This window comes from Neoarius graeffei, chromosome 17 (assembly GCF_027579695.1).
Source record: "Neoarius graeffei isolate fNeoGra1 chromosome 17, fNeoGra1.pri, whole genome shotgun sequence".
Classification (NCBI taxonomy): domain Eukaryota; kingdom Metazoa; phylum Chordata; class Actinopteri; order Siluriformes; family Ariidae; genus Neoarius; species Neoarius graeffei.
This window is the reverse complement of record NC_083585.1, coordinates 34,493,763-34,517,703: the sequence shown is the minus strand read 5'-3', so window position 1 is coordinate 34,517,703 and position 23,941 is coordinate 34,493,763. Positions and strand designations below refer to the sequence as shown.

Below are 23,941 nucleotides of genomic sequence, written 5' to 3'. Positions count from 1 at the left end.
CGCGTCCTGCTCAGCCGCGTGCAGTGGGAGACACACACACGCACGCGCGCGGCGACTGTCCACTGTTCCTTACCCTAAACATAACTAAGGAACAAAAACTTCTCAATATCGCCCAAAGTTCCTCGGAACCATTTTTTATTCTGGATATTTTACTTGATAGGGCAAGTCTGCAAAATACCATGAAAAAGAAAACAAGGGAGGGGGAAGAAATCCACTTGTTGTAAATTTGAACCGTGCACAACCCACTTCCCCTGGTGAACACCAGTGTAGCAAGGGGTCGCTCATCTCATTATCTGTAGCCGCTTTATCCTGTTCTACAGGGTCGCAGGCAAGCTGGAGCCTATCCCAGCTGACTACGGGCGAAAGGCGGGGTACACCCTGGACAAGTCGCCAGGTCATCACAGGGCTGACACATAGACACAGACAACCATTCACACTCACATTCACACCTACGGTCAATTTAGAGTCACCAGTTAACCTAACCTGCATGTCTTTGGACTGTGGGGGAAACCGGAGCACCCAGAGGAAACCGTGGAGAACATGCAAACTTTACACAGAAAGGCCCCTGGGCTCGAACCCAGAACCTTCTTGTTGTGACGTGACAGTGTGCCACCCAGTTGCTATTCCATTATACGTAGCCGCTTATCCTGATCTTCAGGGTTGCAGGCAAGCTGAAGCCTATCCCAGCTGACTATGGGCGAGAGGCGGGGTACACCCTGGACAAGTCGCCAGGTCATCACAGGGCTGATACATAGAGACAAACAACCACTCACATTCACACCTACGGTCAATTTAGAGCCCCCAATTAGCCTAACATAGGGGGAAATCAGAGCACCCGGAGGAAACCATGGAGAACATGCAAACTTTACACAGAAAGGCCCCTGGGCTCGAACCCAGAACCTTCTTGTTGTGAAGCAACAGTGTGCCACCCAGTTGTTAATCCATTATCTGTAGCCGCTTATCCTGTTCTTCAGGGTCGCAGGCAAGCTGGAGCCTATCCCAGCTGACTACGGGCGAAAGGCAGGGTACACCCTGGAAAAGTCACCAGGTCATCACAGGGCTGACACATGTAGACATAGACAACCATCCACACTTACATTCACACCTACGGTCAATTTAGAGTCACCAGTTAACCTAACCTGCATGTCTTTGGACTGTGGGGGAAACCGGTGCACCCGGAGGAAACCGTGGAGAACATGCAAACTTTACACAGAAAGGCCCCTGGGCTCGAACCCAGAACCTTCTTGTTGTGAAGCAACAGTGTGCCACCCAGTTGTTAATCCATTATCTGTAGCTGCTTATCCTGTTCTTCAGGGTCGCAGGCAAGCTGAAGCCTATCCCAGCTGACTATGGGCGAGAGACAGGGTACACCCTGGACAAGTCGCCAGGTCATCACAGGGCTGACACATGTAGACATAGACAACCATCCACACTTACATTCACACCTACGGTCAATTTAGAGTCGCCAGTTAACCTAACCTGCATGTCTTTGGACTGTGGGGGAAACCAGTGCACCCGCAGGAAACCATGGCGAACATGCAAACTTTACACAGAAAGGCCCCTGGGCTCGAACCCAGAACCTTCTTGTTGTGACATGACAGTGTGCCACCCAGTTGTTAATCCATTATCCGTAGCCGCTTATCCTGATCTTCAGGGTTGCAGGCAAGCTGAAGCCTATCCCAGCTGACTATGGGCAAGAGGCGGGGTACACCCTGGACAAGTCGCCAGGTCATCACAGGGCTGATACATAGAGACAAACAACCACTCACATTCACACCTACGGTCAATTTAGAGCCACCAATTAGCCTAACATAGGGGGAAACCAGTGCACCCAGAGGAAACCGTGGAGAACATGCAAACTTTACACAGAAAGGCCCCTGGGCTCAAACCCAGAACCTTCTTGTTGTGACGTGACAGTGTGCCGCCCAGTTGTTAATCCATGTTTGATTATTGCTGTAAGAGCCGATAATAGGGGCAGCACGGTGGTGTAGTGGTTAGTGCTGTCGCCTCACAGCAAGAAGGTCCGGGTTCAAGCCCCGTCGCCGACGAGGGCCTTTCTGTGTGGAGTTTTCATGTTCTTCCAGTGTACATGTGGGTTTGCTCTGGTTTCCCCCACAGTCCAAAGACATGCAGGTTAGGTTAACTGGTGACTCTAAATTGACCGTGAGTGTGAATGGTTGTCTGTGTCTATGTGTCAGCCCTGTGATGACCTGGTGACTTGTCCAGGGTGTACCCCGCCTTTTGCCCGTAGTCAGCTGGGATAGGCTCCAGCTTGCCTGCGACCCTGAAGAACAGGATAAGCGGCTACAGATAATAGATGGATGGATTAACAACTGGGCGACACACTGTCACTTCACAGCAAGAAGGTTTTGGGTTCAAGCCCAGTGGCTGGCGAGGGCCTTTCTGTGTGGAGTTTGCATGTTCTCCCCGTGTCTGCATGGGTTTCCTGCGGGTGCTCCGGTTTCACCTGCAGTCCAAAGACATGCAGGTTGGTGGCTCTAAATTGACCATAGGTGTGAATGTGAGTGTGAACGGTTGTTTGTCTTGATGTATCAGCCCTGCGATGACCTGGTGACTTGTCCAGGGTGTACCCCGCCTCTCGCCCATAGTCAGCTGGGATAGGCTTCAGCTTGCCTGCGACCCTGAAGAACAGGATAAGCAGCTACAGATAATGGATTAACAACTGGGTGGCACACTGTCGCTTCACAACAAGAAGGTTCTGGGTTCAAGCCCAGGGGCCTTTCTGTGTAAAGTTAGCATGTTCTCCACGGTTTCCTCCGGGTGCTCTGGTTTCCCCCAAAGACATCTAGGTTAGGCTAATTGGTGGCTCTAAATTGACCGTAGGTGTGAATGTGGGTGTGAATGGTTGTTTATCTCTATGTATTAGCCCTGTGATGATCTGGTGACTTGTCCAGGGTGTACCCCGCCCCTTGCCCATAGTCAGCTGGGATAGGCTCCAGCTTGCCTGCACCAGATAAGCGGCTACAGATGATGGATGGAAGATATAAAATGCCATGTAGACACAGGGAGAACATGCAAACTCCCATCAGCCATGAGGTTCAACCCGGAACCTTCTTGCTGTAAGGCGACAATGCTAACCACTGCACCACCGTGCCACCCTGTCTACTGGTAATCAGTAGTTAACCTCATATTTATGGGTGGATTTGCAGAAGGCTGTATATGCTCTCATCCTCTTTTGCTAAAAACTGTTCACTTTATAGGGAGGTGTAGTGGTTAGCACTGTCGCTTCACAGCAAGAAGGTTCTGGGTTTGACCACAGTGGCCGACAGGGGCCTTTCTGTGTGGAGTTTGCATATTCTCCCCATGTCTGTGTGGGTTTCCTCCGGGTGCTCCGGTTTCCCCCACAGTCCAAAGGCATGCAGGTTAGGCTAATTGGTGGCTCTAAATTGACCGTAGGTGTGAGTGTGAATGGTTGTTTGTCTCTATGTGTCAGCCCTGTGATGATCTGGTTACTTGTCCAGGGTGTACCCCACCTCTCGCCCATAGTCAGCTGGGATAGGCTCCAGCTTGCCTGCGACCCTGCACAGGATAAGCGGTTACAGATAATGGATGGATGGATTAACAACTCAGAGTCCACTACACCACCACATTTGTAGTGTGAGGACTCTCATCTTCAGCAATGCTTTATTCTGGTCGGTGTCTGGAACACTGGATTGTGAGGCAGGTCCGCACTCTGGAGGGGTCACCAGTGCACAGCAAGGCACCATGTACACACTTTAGTGTAGCAAAGGCACCTGCTGGCATGTTTTTGGAAGGTGGGAGGAAACCAGAGAACCTGGAGAAAACCCACACCTATATGAGGAGAACACGCAAAATTCTGTACATACAGCAACCTGAACTCAGGATCGAAACAGAAACCCTGGAGGTGTGAGGTAGCAACACTACCTGCTGTACCACCATAAATCTATTACAGTAAAACAATGCATTTGTTCCAATTAACTTTTAAAGGAAAAGTAGGTAATTTTTGAGAAATCAGCAAAGTAAGCTAGTTTTTGAAAGTTCTTCATTTCACGTATTCTTTCTTCACTGCCACTTGACTCAAGCATGGTGGTCCAAATGAAGATTATTTGAGGATCTACCCAGGAGGCTGTCCTAGTTTGAGAGCCTTGGCAGCCTTTCGTCTAGCCTCAACTTTCTTCCTCAGCTGTCCGCCTGTTGGTTTCAAAGGTCTTAACGCCATCTGAGACTGTTCTCCTCCACACCAGTCTACCTCCTGGGGCTGTAGCCCAATCAGCAATCTCACAGTCTCTAAAGGTCCTTTTGAGGACATCTTTGAATCTCTTCTTAAGAGCACCAACGCTTCTGGTTCCTGTAGATAGCTGACTAAAGAAAAATTGTTTTGGAAGGCGATGTGTGTCTATTCTAACCACATGCCTATACCATCTTAGTCTATTCTGCTGTAACATAGCCTCAGTGCTGGTCACAGAACACTGATCATGAACCTCAGCATTGGTGACACAATTATACCGTACCATTTGATTTTCATGATTAAACATTGATATCTTTGGTGAAATTTCTCAAGTTGTTTCATTTGATATCAGTACGTAGTCTACATTTCAGAGCCATATAGGAGTGTTGGTATAATGGCTTGGTAGTCTTTTTTCTTGGTGTCCAGCTCAAGTTCGTGATTGTCAAAAACACACTTACGTAGATTCCCAAAAGCTGTTGCAGCAGTGCTGATCCTGTTGTTAATCTCACAGGCAAGGGAAACATCGATCAAGGGTTACATAGCTACTAAGATACTTAAAATGTGGGACTACCTTAAGAGCAGTTCCATCCACAGTGGTTTCAGGCCGAGTGACAGCTGAGGTGGTGATACCAGGTCGATACATAACCTCCGTTTTAGTGCAACTTAAGGATAGTCCAAGTCTCTTGTAGGCTTCTACAAAGGCATCTGTAATTCTCTGCAGCCTATCTTCTGATGTTGAGCAGACCGTAGCATCATCACTGTACTGGAGTTCCACAACTTGAAGCTGTAGACACCTTTGTTTTGGCCTGTAATCAGCGTAGGTTGAACATGTTGCCATCATAACAATAATCTATTTGAACTCCATAACTTGTTTCACACCAACTTTCACAGGGAACAGTTTCACTTGTTCACCTACTCACAGAACAGATGCAGTCATCCTATCATGGAGTAGGCGAATAATTGTAACCAACTTATCCAGGCAACCGTACTTCCTTAAAATCATCCATAAGGTTTCTCTGTTGACTGTGTCAAAAGCCTTAGACAGATTGAATAAGACTATGTAGAGGAGAGTTCTTTGTTCCTTACACTTTTCTTGCACTTGCTGTAAGGCAAAGATCATATCGATGGCACCTCTACCAGGTTGAAAGCCACATTATGTGTCTGGTAGAACCTCCTCTGAAATTTGTGTAAGCCGGTTTAGTATGATCTTAGCCACTGCTTTGCCAATAGTTGACAGCAGCAAGATACCTCAGTAGTTGCTGCAATCAGCCTTATCACCTTTCTTGTGGATGGTTACTATCAATGCTTCTTTAAGATCAGCTGGTACTTGTTCCTCGTTTCAAATGCTCTGTATAAAGTTGTGAAGACATTGAGCCATTTCTGGCCTGCCATGCTTCAGTACTTCAGCTGGAATTCCATCAGGTCAGTTGGACGGGCATTTTACAGCCTGCGACTGCCACAAATAGTGGATTTTTTTTCTTTTTATTGTCAGAGCCATGCCAATTATTAGAGGATAACAACATGGTAGCTGAAATGTTTAGGCAAAGATCATCTATGCTATAGCTACCAAGTAAAATCATATCCACTTTTACCTAAAGCTCTGATAATATAACAAAGAAATCAAGACTTGATATAATTCCCCCTTGTGTCTATGTATGATAAACGTGAACTAACAGCAGTTAAGTAGCTTTCTAGTTTGTGCTCACATGTCAGATATTGCACAGTATCAGTAAATGTAAGTCAATAACCAATGTTACCAGTCTTACCATTCTGACATGTAAAGAATTTCCTGATGTTTGTTCAGCAGTCAGTTTGAGCTCGTAGGGTTGTATTATTGTCAATGTGGCCTTTGTCCTTTTTTGTAGTAGTGCAGTAAGCAACAAACAGCTAGTAATTTGCTAACTTTGTGACTGTAAAAGTACTAAGATTAGTCTTGTCAGGTCCACAATTTTCCTGCAGAATTGGACTACTACATCTGCAAGCAGACTGATTGATCGATTAAGTCGAGTGATGCAAGAATGTGCATTTTGGCTGTATTAGAACGTCTTAAATTATCAGGTCTATCAGTAAAAATAAGGCAATGTAACTACAGTAGATGTGTATGCAGCAAGAAGTACATGTCACTGTATGATTATATTATGTCGTGCCTACTGAATTGGTCTACTCACCTCATGACTGGTTACTTATGACAATACAAATCCACTTGGGACTGTGGTGAAAGAACTATTTAGTTCATACTTTATCTGGGCTGTAGATTGTACACACTCAGAAAATAAAGTACATTACTGTACCTTTAAGGGTACAACGGCTTGTCATTGAGGCAGTACCCTCTAAGGTACTGATTTGTACCCTTTAAATACCGATTGGGAACATATATGTACCTTTTTGGCCCTAAAAAGGTACACATAGTTAACTTGAGGTCCAATGATGAGCCCTAGGGGGTACATTAGTGTAGATCGTACCTTGGGGGACAGAAATGGACTCCTACTGTACCCCTATTTCTGACAGCGTAGGCACACATTATGACTTGCTTCAATATTAAAATACATTTGGTAATGTATTTTGCTGAAAAATGCAGCTTGGTCCGACCAGCTACCAAAACACAGGCCGAGCTAGTCAGACTGGTAGAACATCTTTTCCAGTGAAATTATTTACCAGATTTCCAGACAAAGATGGACTTTTCATAAGGTTCATATAGACTAGAATTTTTTGTCTCTTCTTGTTCTTATTATTATTATTACTATTATTATGATTTACCTCTGCCAACATTGTTGGAGAAGGTTATGGTTTCGCCTCCATTTGTTTGTCTGTTCCCAATGTAACTCAAAAAGTAGTGAATGGATTTTGATGAAAGTTTGAGGAAAGGTGGACCATGGGCCAAGGAACAATTGATTAGATTTTGATGCAAATCCAGATATGTATGTGGATCCAGGATTTTTTTGTCTTTTCCCAATGTAACTCAAAAAGTAGTGAATGGATTTTGATGAAATTTGGTGTACAGATTTAGCAGTACACTATCCCCAATGAGCAGATTTAGGTGGTGTAGTGGTTAGTGCTGTCGCCTCACAGCAAGAAGGTCCGGGTTCGAGCCCCGTGGCCGGCGAGGGCCTTTCTGTGTGGAGTTTGCATGTTCTCCCCGTGTCCGCGTGGGTTTCCTCCGGGTGCTCCGGTTTCCCCCACAGTCCAAAGACATGCAGGTTAGGTTAACTGGTGACTCTAAATTGACCGTAGGTGTGAATGTGAGTGTGAATGGTTGTCTGTGTCTATGTGTCAGCCCTGTGATGACCTGGCGACTTGTCCAGGGTGTACCCCGCCTTTCGCCCGTAGTCAGCTGGGATAGGCTCCAGCTTGCCTGCGACCCTGAAGAACAGGATAAAGCGGCTAGAGATAATGAGATGAGATGAGATTTAGCATTAGAACAGGATAAGCGGCTACAGATAATGGATGGATGAATTTAGCATTATCCAGGGTTCAAGTGATTTGATTTTGATCTGGATCAGGATCCAGATTTTGGATCTGGATCAATTGTTTGTTATCACGATAACACACAAAAAAAAATAGTGGCTGGATTTTAACGTCAAGTCAAGTTTATTTTTATAGCGCTTTTAACAATAGACATTGTCGCAAAGCAGCTTTACAGAATTTTAATGACTTTAAACATGAGCTAATTTTATCCCTAATCTATCCCCAATGAGCAAGCCTGTGGCGACAGTAGCAAGGAAAATCTCCCTCAGACGATATGAGGAAGAAACCTCGAGAGGAATCAAACTAAAAAAGGAACCCATCCTCATTTGGGTGATAACAGACAACATGATTATAACATTTTTAACAGTTTTAACATGAATTCTGTTTAATGAAATTTTGATATGTAGCTTTGTCATTACCCAGCTTAGAATGGTTTAATTAACTTTTGGAAGTGATCTGTCTCTTCTTCTGGATCCTGGATCCAGAAAACTGTAATAGGGTAAGTATTGATCGGATTTCACTGTATGTGCAGATTCATATATGGATCCACATCAAAGATTAGTAAACATCTAGATATTCTAATATGTGGCTTGGCAGAGGTATGCACTCTACCAAGTTCCCTTCTAGTTTTTATTCCCTGCCCAAACGAAGTTTGGCGGGGGATATAGAAACGGGTTCCGTCCGTCCGGTCATGTTTTCGTTTCCAGGCCATATCTTTAAAACTACTGAAGATATCTTCATTAAACTTTATATACATATCAAGCAACATGTAAACTGGTGACTTTTGCTATTTTGGATTTTTGAAAAAAGTATTTTTCAAATTTTTACATAAAAAAATTAGGCGGCATGGTGGTTTAGTGGTTAGCACTGTCGCCTCACAGCAAGAAGGTCCTGGGTTCGAGCCCAGCAGCCGGCGAGGGCCTTTCTGTGCAGAGTTTGCATGTTCTCCCCATGTCCGTGTGGGTTTCCTCTGAGTGCTCCGGTTTCCCCCACAGTCCAAAGACATGCAGGTTAGGCTAATTGGTGGCTCTACATTGACCGTAGGTGTGAATGTGAGTGTGAATGGCTGTTTGTCTCTATGTGTCAGCCCTGCGATGACCTGGCGACTTGTCCAGGGTGTACCCCGCCTCTCGCCCATAGTCAGCTGGGATAGGCTCCAGCTTGCCTGCGACCCTGTAGAACAGGATAAGCGGCTACAGATAATGGATGGATAGATTGATGGATGGATAGACATAAAAAATAGATTCTGACTTAGTTTCTAAGAGCAATGTTCATTTCCAGAGCAAATATCCAAAACTATTCATGATACGGATTTGAAACTTGGTATACATGTTAACAAGGTGATGTAGATGTGCCTTTTCATACTAAGAAATTTGAAAAATTAAAATTTCTCATGTTTCCTTGGAAACAATTTCAGACTTGGTCTCTCAGTTTAGTCTTAGGAGTAGGTTTTGTTTCCGGAGCAGAACTTGAAAACTATGAGTGGTATGGTCTTGAAAGTTGGTATATGTGTTGATTAAGTAATGTATATGTGCCTTTTGATACAAAGAAACCTGAGAAATTTTAATTTTTAGCTCACCTGGACCACAGGTCCGGTGGGCTTTTGTCCAGAGGTAGACAAAGTACCCAACTTCATTACTTAAGTCAAAGTACAGATCCCACTGGTCAAATGTTACTCCGATACAAGTGAAACTGTCCAGTCAAATTTTTACTTAAGTTAAAGTACTGAAGTACTTGCATTTAAAAAGTATTAAAAGTACATTTTCTGTCAATGCATCATTGTAGTATTGCCACAACGCTTACAAAACCTACTGCCGTTACCAAAGACAGAAATGTGAATTCACAAAATGAACTCATGCTGTGCCATTATAGCGGTTTAACATTAAGCTAGCTAGTCAGTGAAACTCCACCTGACATGCTAACAAACTATTTTCAAACTCGAAATCATATTGGGTAGCTAACGCTACTAAAAAAGAAAGATTTCTACATTATTTGGCAAGATTATGCTAAAACACATTTCTGAAAGGACTTCAGATAAGTGAACATTATTCATGTTAGCGTAACTCTGTTTTTACATGCTAACTAACGGTGTCCATGTTAACTAGCTATCCAATCCAATCCAATCCAATCCAGCTTTATTTATAAAGCACTTTAAAAACAACCAGAAGGTACCAAAGTGCTGTACATGATACAATAAACACAAAATAAATTAAAAGACATAAAAACATCAATAAAAACAGATATATAATAAGACAAAAACAATAAAATAACATAAAATAAGATAAAACAATAAAATAAAATCAACATCTTACAGGATGTCAAAGGCCATGAAAAAGAGATGGGTTTTAAGAAGGGATTTAAAAACGGACAAGGAAGACGCCTGTCTAATGTGCAGAGGCAGATCGTTCCACATTTTAGGGGCTGCCACAGCGAAAGCACGGTCCCCTCTGAGCTTGCGCTTAGTTTTTGGCACCCTCAGGAGGAGCTGATCAGCTGACCTGAGAGAGCGGGTGGGTGAATGGGTGCAGCAATTCAGAGAGGTAGGGAGGGGCAAGACCATTGAGAGATTTAAAAGCAAATAAAAGAATTTTAAAATGAATCCTAAAATGTATGGGCAACCAGTGGAGTGAGGCTAAAATGGGGGAAATGTGGTCATGTTTGCGTGTGCCAGTTAAAAGACGTTCAGCAGCATTTTGTACAATCTGGAGACGGTTGATGGAGGACCCACTGACCCCCACATAAAGTGCATTGCAGTAATCCAGCCGTGTGGTGACAAAGGCATGGATTACTGTCTCAAAGTGCTTCTTTGAAAGAATTGGCTTTATTTTGGCTAGCTGCCTCACTTGGTAAAAACTTGACTTCACAACTGTCTTGATCTGATTGTCAAGTCTGAGGTCAGAGTCCACCTTAACTCCCAAGTTAGTGATGTTGGATTTTAGGTATTGAGCCAAGGAACCTAGATCTAGACAGAGGGTCTCGGAGCTGCCACCAAAAACAATCACTTCTGTCTTCTTTTCGTTAAAATTTAAAAAATTTAGAGCCATCCAGGCCTTGATGTCGTCAAGACATTCAAGTAAGGGTCTTACAGAGAATGCTTGATTCTTTTTAAGAGGCATAATAGACCTGAGTGTCATCTGCATAACAATGAAATGAAATACCATGCTTCCTAAATACGGAACCAAGCGGGAGCAGGCACAAAGAAAAGAGAAGACGGCCTAAGACTGAGCCCTGCGGGACACCACATGACAGAGGAGCAGAGGAGGATACAGAGTCACTAAGGCTCACACAGAAAGTTCGATCTGCCAAGTACGACCTGAACCACTCCAGTGCTATGCCACTGATGCCCACCCACTCCTCCAAACGTGAAATTAAAATGTCATGGTCTACAGTGTCAAATGCAGCAGTTAGGTCTAAAAGTACAAGAACAGCACATTCACCGGAATCACAAGTTAAAAGAATATCATTAAAAACTCTTAAAAGAGCCAATTCTGTGCTGTGCAGTGATTTAAAACCAGATTGGAAAATCTCAAGAATATTGTGCTCCTCCAGAAAGGACATTAATTGCTTGTAGATTGTCTTTTCGAGGAGTTTTGAAAGGAAGGGCAGTTTGGAAATAGGCCTATAATTAGCCAGAACTACAGAATCTAGACCTGTTTTTTTTTTTAATTAAAGGTTGCACTACTGCATGTTTAAAGTTTTTAGGGACTACACCTGAGGACAAACTGCTGTTAATAACTGCAAGCACGGATGGACCCACAGTAGGAAAAATCTCTTTAACTAGTCAAGAGGGGACAGCATCATTAGGAGAGCCTGAGGGCTTTAAATGACCGACAGTGTCCTGTAAATCTAACAGAGTCACAGACTCAAACCTATCAAGGACAGCTGAGCAAGGGACAAAGACTGAAGGGTCATATGCAGAAGATGAGATTAGAGCCCTAGTGCCAGCAACCTTGTCAATAAAAAAGTGAAGAAAGTCTTCACAAACAGCAGGCAAAGCCTCAATACCGACGGTCTGCGGAGCATTAAGAACAGAGTCGATAGTCTTAAACAGAACACGAGGCTTATGACAGTTTGACAGAATAATATCAGAGAAATGTTTAGTTTTAGCAGCTTTCACAGTTGTCTGATAGTTACGCCAGCACTCTCTTAACATTTGAAAAGACACTTGCAGTTTGTCTCTCTTCCACTTGCGCTCAGCTCTACGGCACTGGCGTCTGACAGCACGAGTAGTGTCATTTAGCCAGGGTTCACATTTAGTTTTAGGCTGCCTAATTTTTAATGGAGCCACAGTGTCTAAAACAATTTGGCAGGAGGAGTGAAACCATGAACTAAGCTCGTCCGTGTCGTTACACATTGATTCAGGAACGACACAGCTCTGATTAAAAACGGCCGAGAACTGACCAGCAGTGGAAGGGTTAATGACGCGACAGCACCGGGCAGCAGCAGCGCGAGGTTTAACTGTGTTACCGGCAACAACAACATCAAACAGTACAGGCATATGGTCCGAAAACGCTGTGTCACAGATCTCCAAGTTAAAAACAGGCAAACCATATGATAAAACAAGATCGAGTGTGTGTCCGCGTTCTTGTGTGGGACCAGAAACAGACTGTACTAGATTAAAAGAGTCAATGAGGTTAAGAAAGTCCTTCACCATTGGCTTATCAGGACAACACACATGAACATTAAAATCCCCAACAATAAGAACACGGTCATACTTGGGCATAATTTCAGCCAGGAAATCAGAAAAGTCACTTATGAAGTCCTTATTGTATTTGGGAGGTCTGTAGACCACTGCACACAACACTGTGTGAGGGCGAGCCAGTTCAAATAAACTCATCTCAAAGCTGGTAAAAGAGGATGACAGAGACAGTTGCTTACATTTATAATAACTTTTATAAATAGTCACTATTCCTCCTCCTCGGCCCGAGGTCCGCAGGGAGTTAAAATAACAGCAACCCCCAGGTAAAAGTTCTGTGAGGGCGCTGGACTTACCAACAGCTAGCCACATCTTAGTCACACAGAGAAAATCCAGTCCTCGGGAAGTAAAGAAATCCTTCAGGATGAAAGTTTTGTTCGCTACCAACCTAGCATTGACAAGCCCAAACTTGGCAGGAATCGACGGATCCACAGTAGTAACCATCCGGGGGCCCCGACACAAAGGTCGTAGGTTGCACAAATTCACCCCGCGCCAGCCAGGCCGATGAGAGCAGGGGCCACGGGGCTGGAGCATCTCATCCGGGCCGACGACAGGTACCAGCCAGGCATCGACAGGGTCCAGCGAGCGTCGAGAAATAACGAGGCGGGGCACCGCTCCATACTTAGTCCAAGAAACCTTGGAAGTGCGTGACAAACAGGCCTTCAGCCTTACCAGTCGACCGCTGCGTTTACCCTGCCGGCGGTGGCGTTTACACCGGAGGGATGGAGCTGGGGCACGGCAGAGGTAAGTTGGGATCCCTGATAGGAAAGGGGGCAAAGACTTTTGTCCACCATGATCAAACCCCACCGGATCTTTGGTAAAAACTTGAATATCCAACAGTGTTTGTCAATCATACACCAGGAGCGAGTAGACATTTAGACTGACAAGTGACAGATAAAGCACAAACACACATAACGCTGGCAGAGACAGGCAGCAGGCCACGCACACTTCTTGAATGGTGTCCCAAGCATTCAAGCTATGTGTAAATGTTAGCCGTGGACAAGGCGATGGCAACTTGGCAGGCAAATCCATAGAAAGTCATGTGACTAACCAGACTGCATAGCTATTGCAACGTTATCGCTAGCTCTAAAAGCACAGACAACTTCACTGCAAGCTTTCTCTTGGAATAAAACATTTACAGACCTCAATATGCTTCCACCGGTTGGACGGCGAGTTTTTGTAGGCTGTGATGTGGTTCATTTTCGGCAAACAAAGCAAACGTTTAAAACTAAACGGATCTTTAATTCTTTCAGAAAACTGAAACATGGGTTCATGGGCCATGGGTGCGTACATTCCCCAGAAGACCCGCCTCCTTCCATTCTGCCATCAACTGATCGTGTTAAATAACGCCGCAGAGAAATCATTGAACTTGATTTTATACAGTCTATGGATGTGACATGACCCTAGTGATTACTGATAGGCTCTCAGTGTCACCTGCGAAAAAACCAATCACAATCTCATCTCATCTCATTATCTCTAGCCGCTTTATCCTTCTACAGGGTCGCAGGCAAGCTGGAGCCTATCCCAGCTGACTACGGGCGAAAGGCGGGGTACACCCTGGACAAGTCGCCAGGTCATCACAGGGCACCAATCACAATTTAGAAAAAAAAGAAAAAAACATCCACTTTCAAAGCTGCTTCATAGTAACGAGTAACGAGGACCTTGACAGAAATGTAGTGGAGTAAAAAGTGCGATATTTGCCTTTCAAATATAGTGAAGTTAAAGTCATAAGTTTCCAAAAAAAATACTCAAGTAAAGTACAGATACTCAAAAAGTGTACTTAAGTACAGTACTCAAGTATGTACTTGGTTACTGTCCACCTCTGCTCATGCCATGGGCTGCTGAGGTCAGTGTAAAGATGTAGGATTGGTTTCCTGCAGCAGAACTTGAATAATCAAATAATATCATGAAAATTGGTAAAGAAAGAAAGTACAACTTCATTCATCAAACACTTGTGAAATTCCTCTCAGCATTTAACCAGTCTGAAGCAGTGAACACACACACGTGAGCAATGAGCACGCACACATACCCAGAGCAGTGGGCAGCCATGCTAACAGCGCCCGTGGAGCAGTTGGGAGTTAGGTGCCTCGCTCAAAGGCACCTCAGCCCAAGGCCATCCCATATTAACCTAACCACATGTCTTTGGACTGTAGGGCAAACTGGAGCACCCGGAGGAAACCCAAACAGACATGGCGAGAACATGCAAACTCCACACAGAAAGGCCCAGCCAGCCGCTGAGCTCAAACCCAGAACCTTCTTGCTGTGAGGCGACCGTGCTAACCACTTACACCACAATGCTGCCCCCATATTACGGAACCATGATTACAGGACTTTTGCTGATTGGATTAGGCATTGTCCTGGTTTATCAAGTAAATCAGACAATGGTGACAGCTGTTCAAAGCCCCATAAAGCTGCCCGACATGATTGAAATGGCGGGCAGAGCTGTCGGCACTCAGACTGTGGCTATTCAGAACTTGAACCGCAACATGGATGACATCATGGAGAAGCTTTCAGCTTTGCAAAGGAAATGGATTGATTCGGAGACCAGAATGGACAGAATGGACAGACAGACTAGTCATGTAAAAGAATGCGTCTGCTCGCCCCAAGACCAAACAATCCCAATCTTATCTGCTTTCGGCTCCCCCAGACAGCACTGGCCTTGGCCAAGGCCGTTGCTGGGACAACATCTCCCCCTGAAGGTCACTGCTGTGAGACGCTCTCGTATTCCTTCCCCCACTTCCCGCGGTTGCCGCTTTTACCCTCAGTGTGACAAGCGGGTGCGTGACCAGTGCCATCATGGCTGCAGGAGCGGACGGCTGCTTGCTTGCGCTGGGTTACCTCTACCTCCCCCCCTCTCCCCACCTCAAGTCCCGAGTTTTCATGTTGTAAAGTACTTGTGTTATTTTGTGCTTATGTGCTGAGGTGTTTTTTTTAATGTTCCCACACTGTACTCCTCACAGGAGCATAGTGTGGGGGTTGCTTTTTTTCTCCTCCCCTCTCCTCATGTTACTCTGTATTTTTTCTTTGCATCCCTATCTTTCTGTCCTGTCTACTCCCCCTCTGTCAATTGTGTGTATGTGTGTATGTAAGGACAGTTTGGTCAATTTCGCTGGTACTTGTGACTAGTGATAATAAAGGGTTCATTCATATTAACCTAACTGCACGTCTTTGGACTGTAGGGGAAACCGGAGCACCTGGAGGAAACCCACACAGACACGGCAAGAACATGCAAACTCCACACAGAAAGGCCCTGCCGGCCGCTGGGCTCGAACCCAGAACCTTCTTGCTGTGAGGCGACCGTGCTAACCACGTACACCACCGTGCCGCCCATCTATTAACCTAACCGCACATCTTTGGACTGTAGGGTAAACCGGAGCACCCGGAGGACACCCACACAGACACGGCGAGAACATGCAAACTCCACACAGAAAAGCCCAGCTGGCCATTGAGCTTGAACCTAGAACCTTCTTGCTGTGAAGCGACTGTGCTAATCACTTACACCACCGTGCCGCCCCTATATTAACCTAACCGCACGTCCTTGGACTGTAGGGGAAACCGGAGCACCCGGAGGAAACCCACACAGACACAGCGAGAACATGCAAACTCCACACAGAAAGGCCCAGCCAGCCACTGGGCTTGAACCCAGAAACTTCTTGGTGAAACTTCTTTGGACTGTAGGGGAAACCGGAACACCCAGAGGAAACCCACACAGACACGGCGAGAACATGCAAACTCCACACAGAAAGGCCCAGCCAGCCGCTGGGCTTGAACCCAGAAACTTCTTGGTGAAACTTCTTTGGACTGTAGGGGAAACCGGAGCACCCGGAGGAAACCCACACAGACATGCAGAGAACATGCAAACTCCACACAGAAAGGCCCAGCCAGCCGCTGGGCTTGAACCCAGAAACTTCTTGGTGAAACTTCTTTGGACTGTAGGGGAAACCGGAGCACCCGGAGGAAACCCACACAGACACGGAGAGAACATGCAAACTCCACACAGAAAGGCCCAGCCGGCCACTGAGCTCGAACCCAGAACCTTCTTATTGTGAGGCGACCGTGCTAACCACTTACACCACTGTGCCGCCCCTATATTAACCTAACCGAACGTTTTTGGACTGTAGGGGAAACTGGATCACCCGGAGGAAACCCACACAGACACGAGGAGAACACACAGAAAGGCCTCCGCCCGCCGGCTGCTGGGCTCAAACTCAGAACCTTCTTACTGTGAGGCGACCGTGCTAACCACTTACACCACTGTGCTGCCCCTATATTAACCTAACCGCATGTCTTTGGACTGTAGAGGAAACTGGAGCACCCGGAGGAAACCCACACAGACACGGCGAGAACATGCAAACTCCACACAGAAAGGCCCAGCCGGCTGCTGAGCTCAAACCCAGAACCTTCTTACTGTGAAGCGACCGTGCTAACCACTTACACCACCGTGCCGCCCCTATATTAACCTAACTGCACGTCTTTGGACCGTAGGGGAAACCGGAGCAACCGGAGGAAACCCACACAGACACGGCGAGAGCATGCAAACTCCACACAGAAAGGCCCAGCCAGCCGCTGGGCTAGAACCCAGAAATTTCTTGGTGTGAGGCGACCGTGCTAACCGCTTACACCACTGTGCCGCCCCTATGTTAACCTAACCGCACGTCTTTGGACTGTAGGGGAAACTGGATCACCTGGAGGAAACCCACACAGACATGAGGAGAACACACAGAAAGGCCTCCGCCTGCCGGCTGCTGGGCTCGAACCCAGAACCTTCTTGCTGTGAGGTGACCGTGCTAACCATGTACAACACCGTGCCGCCCCTATATTAAAATAACCGCACGTCTTTGGACTGTAGGGGAAACTGGAGCACCCGGAGGAAACCCACATAGAAACGAGGAGAGAACGCAGAAAGGCCCAGCCGGCTGGCCGCTGAGCTTGAACCCAGAACCTTCTTGGCGTGAGGCGACCGTGCTAACCACGTACACCACTGCGCTGCCCCTATATTAACCTAACCGCACGTCTTTGGACTGTAGGGGAAACCGGAGCACCTGGAGGAAACCCACACAGACACGAGGAGAACACACAGAAAGGGCCAGCCACTGGGCTCGAACCCAGAACCTTCTTGCTGTGAGGTGACCGTGCTAACCACTTACACCACCGTATACAGTTGGTGCTGGGCATATAGATGACTCTGTCTTCTTGTTGTATTTTTAAAGGCTTTGTTTTAATTTGTCGTGCGTTGCTTTTGTTAAGGAGACCTGGCAACCCTGATGGAGATACTGTTTGGTATTTTTTTAGTCTCATGGGCTATTAAGCAACGCGCTGCATCAAACTATCTTCGTTTCAAACAAAACATTTTGCTGTGTTATCCATGAAGAACAGGGTTTCTAGCCTGACACATTTCGATGCCCACCCTGCCGTGAAGTGCGCAGTGAGCAGCATCACCGTGTAGCGCGTGATCACCGGAAGGGGAGCAGCTGAGAGCTCTCGCTCATAGGCGTCGATCTTTACAGCAAACTGACAGACTGGGAGAGAGAGAGAGAGAGAGAACGCACATAATACTGATACTTATCGGAAGAAAACCTATAACCCGCCTCAGCTTGCGGACGATGAGGGAGGGATGCTGGCTGCAGCATGGGAGAGAAATCCCCTCATCCGGAGTCGGAGCGCTAAATCAGCACGCGCCCTACTGACTAAATAGGCTCGCGTGAAAAAAGAAAAGAAAGAAGAAAAGAGAGAGAGAGAGAGGGGGTAAGGAAGTATGTTCCGAGGATGATTTCAGCTAAGAAAACTCCGGAGAAAAGCCGTTATCGCCTCCATTATCTGGTTTGGCAGAACAAACCCCGGCAGTTGGAGAAGGAGCTCTCAGCCGGCGAGCAGGTGAGAGGGTTCGAGTCCCGGGGGGCGGGGGCTGCGTTCCAACCCGCATCCTAGTCGGCTAAATATCATAATGGCGTTCTAATTGTGCTATAATATTTAGTATTCTGGGTTTTTGTTTTTTTTTCCCCCTTGAGGGGTTGTGCCATGTCTGGTCGCACAAACCGTTCATGGTAATCTAATTAACACACTATTATTTCTTGTCCAAAAACTGACCCGTAGTGTATTATTGAACAAACAGCAGCCCAGAGGTTCACTCCAGCGCGCGACTGGACACTATTTTACACCTGGCTGAGGTGCTGAAGCTGAACCCTGCCTGCAGTTCCCACTTCCTTTCCCCTTTAACTGCTAACCTGTTCGTTATCAGCTGTTTAATGCCCAAAACATGGAGTGAAAGTCCACAGAGAGCTGCTGCTCCTCCCTGTTTCCACTTACTGTATAGCAAGGTGTTTCTACTGCGGCTTTTTTCCCCCCCTGCAAGTGTCTCCTGTTTAAGCGCACTGGTGGTAAAATGGTGTAAATGGGAGGGTGTGTTTAACACGAGCAGAGGCACAATGGCTGCATGAATGATGCTTCTCCATTTTCCATTCAATCTCAGTAGATTTCATGAGAGAGTGTTTGTCAGGAGCACACCCGTTATAACAGTTACAGTAAATACAATTAAATCCACGCATTCGCGTGCTATTAACATAGAACTGACACTTTAATTAGATATAAATGCAGCCATAGCCTATAGATCACAATATAATGATGATGATGATGATAATGTACAAAAGCAGGTGATAGCATAGAAATGTTTCCATTTAGGTTTTTAAGCTTTATCATATGGCTAGATACGAGCGCATCAGAGGGACAGCACATGTGCAGAGCTTGGGAATGAAGCTAAGAGAGATGAGACTGAGCACATCCTGAGAAGAGATGCAGAGCATGTTGGGAGGAGAATGTTGAGGATGGAGCTGCCAGGCACACGAAAACGAGGAAGGCCAAAGAGGAGATGAAAGTGGTAGAGAAGGATGCGGAAGACAGGGAGCAATGGAGACGAAAGATCCACTGTGGTGACCTCTAATTGGGAGCAGCCAAAACAAGAAGAAGAGATCATATGGCTAGATACATAGCTATAGGCCTACACCCTGAAGGAGAATAGTAGATATTTATAAATTGTCTGCTTTATTGTTGGACAACATACTGTACATAATGCAATTACTATCTATCTATCTATCTATCTATCTATCTATCTATCTATCTATCTATCTATCTATCTATCTATCTATCTATCTATCTTCTTATTCTTTTGGCTGCTCCCGATTAGGGGTCGCCACAGCGGATCTTTCGTCTCCATTGCTCCCTGTCTTCTGCATCCTTCTCTACCACTTTCATGTCCTCTCTCACCATATCCATGTATCTCCTCTTTGGCCTTCCTCGTTTTCGTGTGCCTGGCAGCTCCATCCTCAACATTCTCCTCCCAACATGCTCTGCATCTCTTCTCAGGATGTGCCCATACCACCTCAGTCTCATCTCTCTTAGCTTAATTCCCAAGCTCTCCACATGCGCTGTCCCTCTGATCTATCCATTTTTACAAATTCTAATGTGGCCTGTTGGTACACACTATAGCACACATTCTGCATTAATGAGCACCGCCTCTAAAACAGCATTCTAGATCACTGAGATACATTTCTTGGTACGCTATGTACATATATACAATACAGTACATACAAACTCAAAATTCAGAGCTCCAGCATGTGTCATGTGAACATATGCAGCCTTACACTCGTGGCCCTCAGTGATAAATCAAAAGCGAACTATACAGATTTGTACCGTCATATGAAGCACCCCTGCTTTATCTTATTTTACTGGTGACAGAATAATCTGGTCATGGTTGGCACAGGTTCATGGTTGAAACCGCTAGTGATCTAAGATCAGGCATGCAAGGGAGTGTATAGTGTGTGTGTGTATGTGTGTGTGTGTGTGTGTATAAGTGCTGAGAAGGAAGGTCAGTACTACCATGACCGACATTGGGAAGACAGAGCATACTGCCATGACAAAGACAAAAGTGCTGCACCGGCATGTGATCGGTGTTGGGTGTCGGAACAGACGGAGCAGGAAAATTTGAGCTACCATGAAGGAGGCACGAGGTCATCAATAGCAAAGAGATGAATTTGATAGGAGGGAAGGAAAGTCAGCGAGATAGCCAAATTGAGGAGCTTAATTTGCAGTTTGTTTGAAATAAAAGGAGCACAGATTTAGAGGAGACAGTTGCCTATTTGGAGGAAATGAAGGAAATTGAGAATGGAATTTTTAAAAAGAGCACAGAGTTAAAAAAAAAAAATTGATGGGAGCTGCATAGCAGAGATGTGAGTTATGTAATATTGCCAACAACGTAGCTACAATTTTTTTTAAAATAAACCTTTTCACACAGAAATTTGCATCTAAATGGGAGAAATGGCTGTATCGCATCCAGGATCCTGTAAAGGTAGAGATGGCCACTGCTTCAATATCTGCCCTGGCAACACATATCCTTGCTCACATGTACTGTAGTCCGAACAGCATGAATGACTTATATTTCTATCCATTTATAGGTTATTTTGTTGGCAACTCTTTCTTTCAGGCCTCAGTCTCTCCAACTCGTTTCCTACACCATGAAACCCAACACTAATTTCAGATTGTTGTCACTTGGGATGAGGATGATGCTTGGGTGGGAGTAGCCTGAGATGTATTTAACTTGTTGTAAAGCTTTTAACAGACGGGGCAGCATGAGATGGGACAGCAACTGACAGGGCTTAAAGATTGAACAGATGTCTGCACAGACGAGACCACAGTATGCTGTAATTGTGTGGGACGCCGAACTGGAAATGAGGAGGTGGAAGGTACTTTGAGGATCATGTCTGATTTCATTATGGTTTATGGACAGGACTTGCCTAATGTATAACAAAGGCAGGCTGTGGAAAAGAGCACAGAAGTCTGATAGGAATCTATATAGTACGCATGCCATTTCTTTATAGGTGCCTCAACGTTATAAATAATGTTCATGATGTAACTAGTAAAGAAACTCCCTTATTGTGATTTGAATATGCAAAGTAACAGTTAGCTTTTGTTGATATTCCTCTGCATTTTTCTGGAACGTGTAGAGCCTTTGTTCAAGCAGGGTCTCGTTTTCAAACATGAGTGTGGAGTTGTCAGATGAAATATTGGCCTTTCGGATTCCTTTTCATTGTGAAATTGGGAAAGTTTAACAGAAACGTGATGGGATTAGACTTTTGGCGAGTCTAAATAACCCTGGCTTGAACCACATACCCTTCACCACTGCAAGTTCTCAATCAAATGTCTGTGCTATCAACTTTTAATAGGACGTACTATGACCATGAGGAAAAGATCTCTCCAAGGAGTCTTTGAATGGTTATAGCTTCTAAAGGGCTTCTATTTAAAGTAAAAGTAAAGTAAAAGCCTTTATTGTTGGGTTCTGCATGGAAGCAAGGGAGCTAGAGTGTAGTGATGAAAAATAATGCAGTCCATGTTTTGGTGTAATATGGATTTGGGATTGTTTCTATATACAGTGGTGCTTGAAATTTTGTGAACCCTTTGGAATTTTCTATATTTCTGCATAATTATGACCTAAAACATCATCAGATTTTCACACAAGTCCTAAAAGTAGATAAAGAGAACCCAGTTAAACAAATGAGACAAAAATATTATACTTGGTCGTTTATTTATTGAGGAAAATGATCCAATATTACATATCTGTGAGTGGCAAAAGTATGTGAACCTCTAGGATTAGCAGTTAATTTGAAGGTGAAATTAGAGTCAGGTGTTTTCAATCAATGGGATGACAATCAGGTGTGAGTGGGCACCCTGTTTTATTTAAAGAACAGGGATCTATCAAAGTCTGATCTTCACAACATGTTTATGGAAGTGTATCATGGCACGAACAAAGGAGATTTCTGAGGACCTCAGAAAAAGCGTTGTTGATGCTCATCAGGCTGGAAAAGGTTACAAAACCATCTCTAAAGAGTTTGGTCTCCACCAATCCACAGTCAGACAGATTGTGTACAAATGGGGGAAATTCAAGACCATTGTTACCCTCCCCAGGAGTGGGCGACCAACAAAGATCACTCCAAGAGCAAGGTGTGTAATAGTCGGCGAGGTCACAAAGGACCCCAGGGTAACTTCTCAGCAACTGAAGGCCTCTCACCATCAGGAGAACACTGAACAACAATGGTGTGCATGGCAGGGTTGCAAAGAGAAAGCCACTGCTCTCCAAAAAGAACATTGCTGCTCATCTGCAGTTTGCTAAAGATCATGTGGACAAGCCAGAAGGCGATTGGAAAATGTTTTGTGGACGGATGAGACCAAAATAGAACTTTTTTGGTTTAAATGAGAAGCATTATGTTTGGGGAAAGGAAAACACTGCATTCCAGCATAAGAACCGTATCTCATCTGTGAAACATGGTGGTGGTAGTATCATGGTTTGGGCCTGTTTTGCTGCACCTGGGCCAGGACGGCTTGCCATCATTGATGGAACAATGAATTCTGAATTATACCAGCAAATTCTAAAGGAAAATATCAGCACATCTGTCCGTGAACTAAATTTCAAGAGAAGGTGGGCCATGCAGCAAGACAACGACCCTAAGCACACAAATTGTTCTACCAAAGAATGGTTAAAGAAGAATAAAATTAATGTTTTGGAATGGCCAAGTCAAAGTCCTGACCTCCAATCGAAATGTTGTGGAAGGACCTGAAGCAAGCAGTTCATGTGAGGAACCCCACCAACATCCCAGAGCTGAAGCTGTTCTGTATGGAGGAATGGGCTAAAATTCCTCCAAGCCGGCGTGCAGGACTGAGCAACAGTTACCGGAAACGTTTAGTTGCAGTTATTGCTGCACAAGGGGGTCACACCAGATACTGAAAGCAAAGGTTCACATACTTTTGCCACTCACAGATATGTAATATTGGATCATTTTCCTCAATAAATAAATGACCAAGTATAATGTTTATCTTATTTGTTTAACTGGGTTCTATTTATCTACTTTTAGGACTTGTGTGAAAATCTGATGATGTTTTAGGTCATATTTATGCAGAAATATAGACAATTCTAAAGGGTTCACAAACTTTCAAGTACCACTGTGAGGTCGTGTTAAACTGGTCAAAAGCTGCGTAAGCATCAATTCTGCTTCGTACCTTAGAGCAAGTATGACCACTTTTGCTATGAGTATTTCAAAGCTGAAAAAGACCCCCCCCACCCACCCACTTCACCCCGAAAAAGGTTCTGTGATTCTGTCTTATTAGTGAATATTTGCTCCAGCAGTACTGACAGAGTATGAGGGCTGAGAATCTAATGACTGTGACATTTTTAAGGAATTATTAACTTCTGCACACACATTTTCTCTCTCTCTCTTCTGCCTTCTACACTGAAAATGTGTTTCCTCAGAATGGTTCATCAGTAATAGCTTTGTCGGAACAAGTGATGTGTGTCAGCTTACTGTGCAGCACCCCAGCCCCACACACAGCGAGTACTCAGGAAAAAGGAGACCCTCTCTCTCTCTCTGTCTCTCTCTCTGTCTGTCTCTCTCATTTATCTCCACATCCTCTATGCTGCTTTTCTGATTTCTCTCAATCATGACCGGGGTTTGGTGCCTCTAATTAAAGTATACTTGCTAAAAGGACCATCAAACAGTTATACATTTTCCTCTGTGCTTGGTTGTTTT

The 23,941-nt window shown here is 45.0% G+C and overlaps 1 protein-coding gene across 2 annotated transcripts in view; it reads left to right on the top strand.

The window, feature by feature from the left end:
* Window positions 1–17,872: 17,872 nt before the first annotated feature.
* Window positions 17,873–23,941, top strand: part of ankrd13b (ankyrin repeat domain 13B) — a 46,538-nt gene continuing 40,469 nt past the window's right edge. For both annotated transcript variants that reach the window (XM_060898092.1, XM_060898093.1), the window contains exon 1: window positions 17,873–18,245. In XM_060898092.1, the coding sequence (XP_060754075.1) occupies window positions 18,138–18,245 (108 nt within the window). In that variant the 5' untranslated portion in view covers window positions 17,873–18,137. The remainder of the gene's footprint in view (window positions 18,246–23,941) is intronic.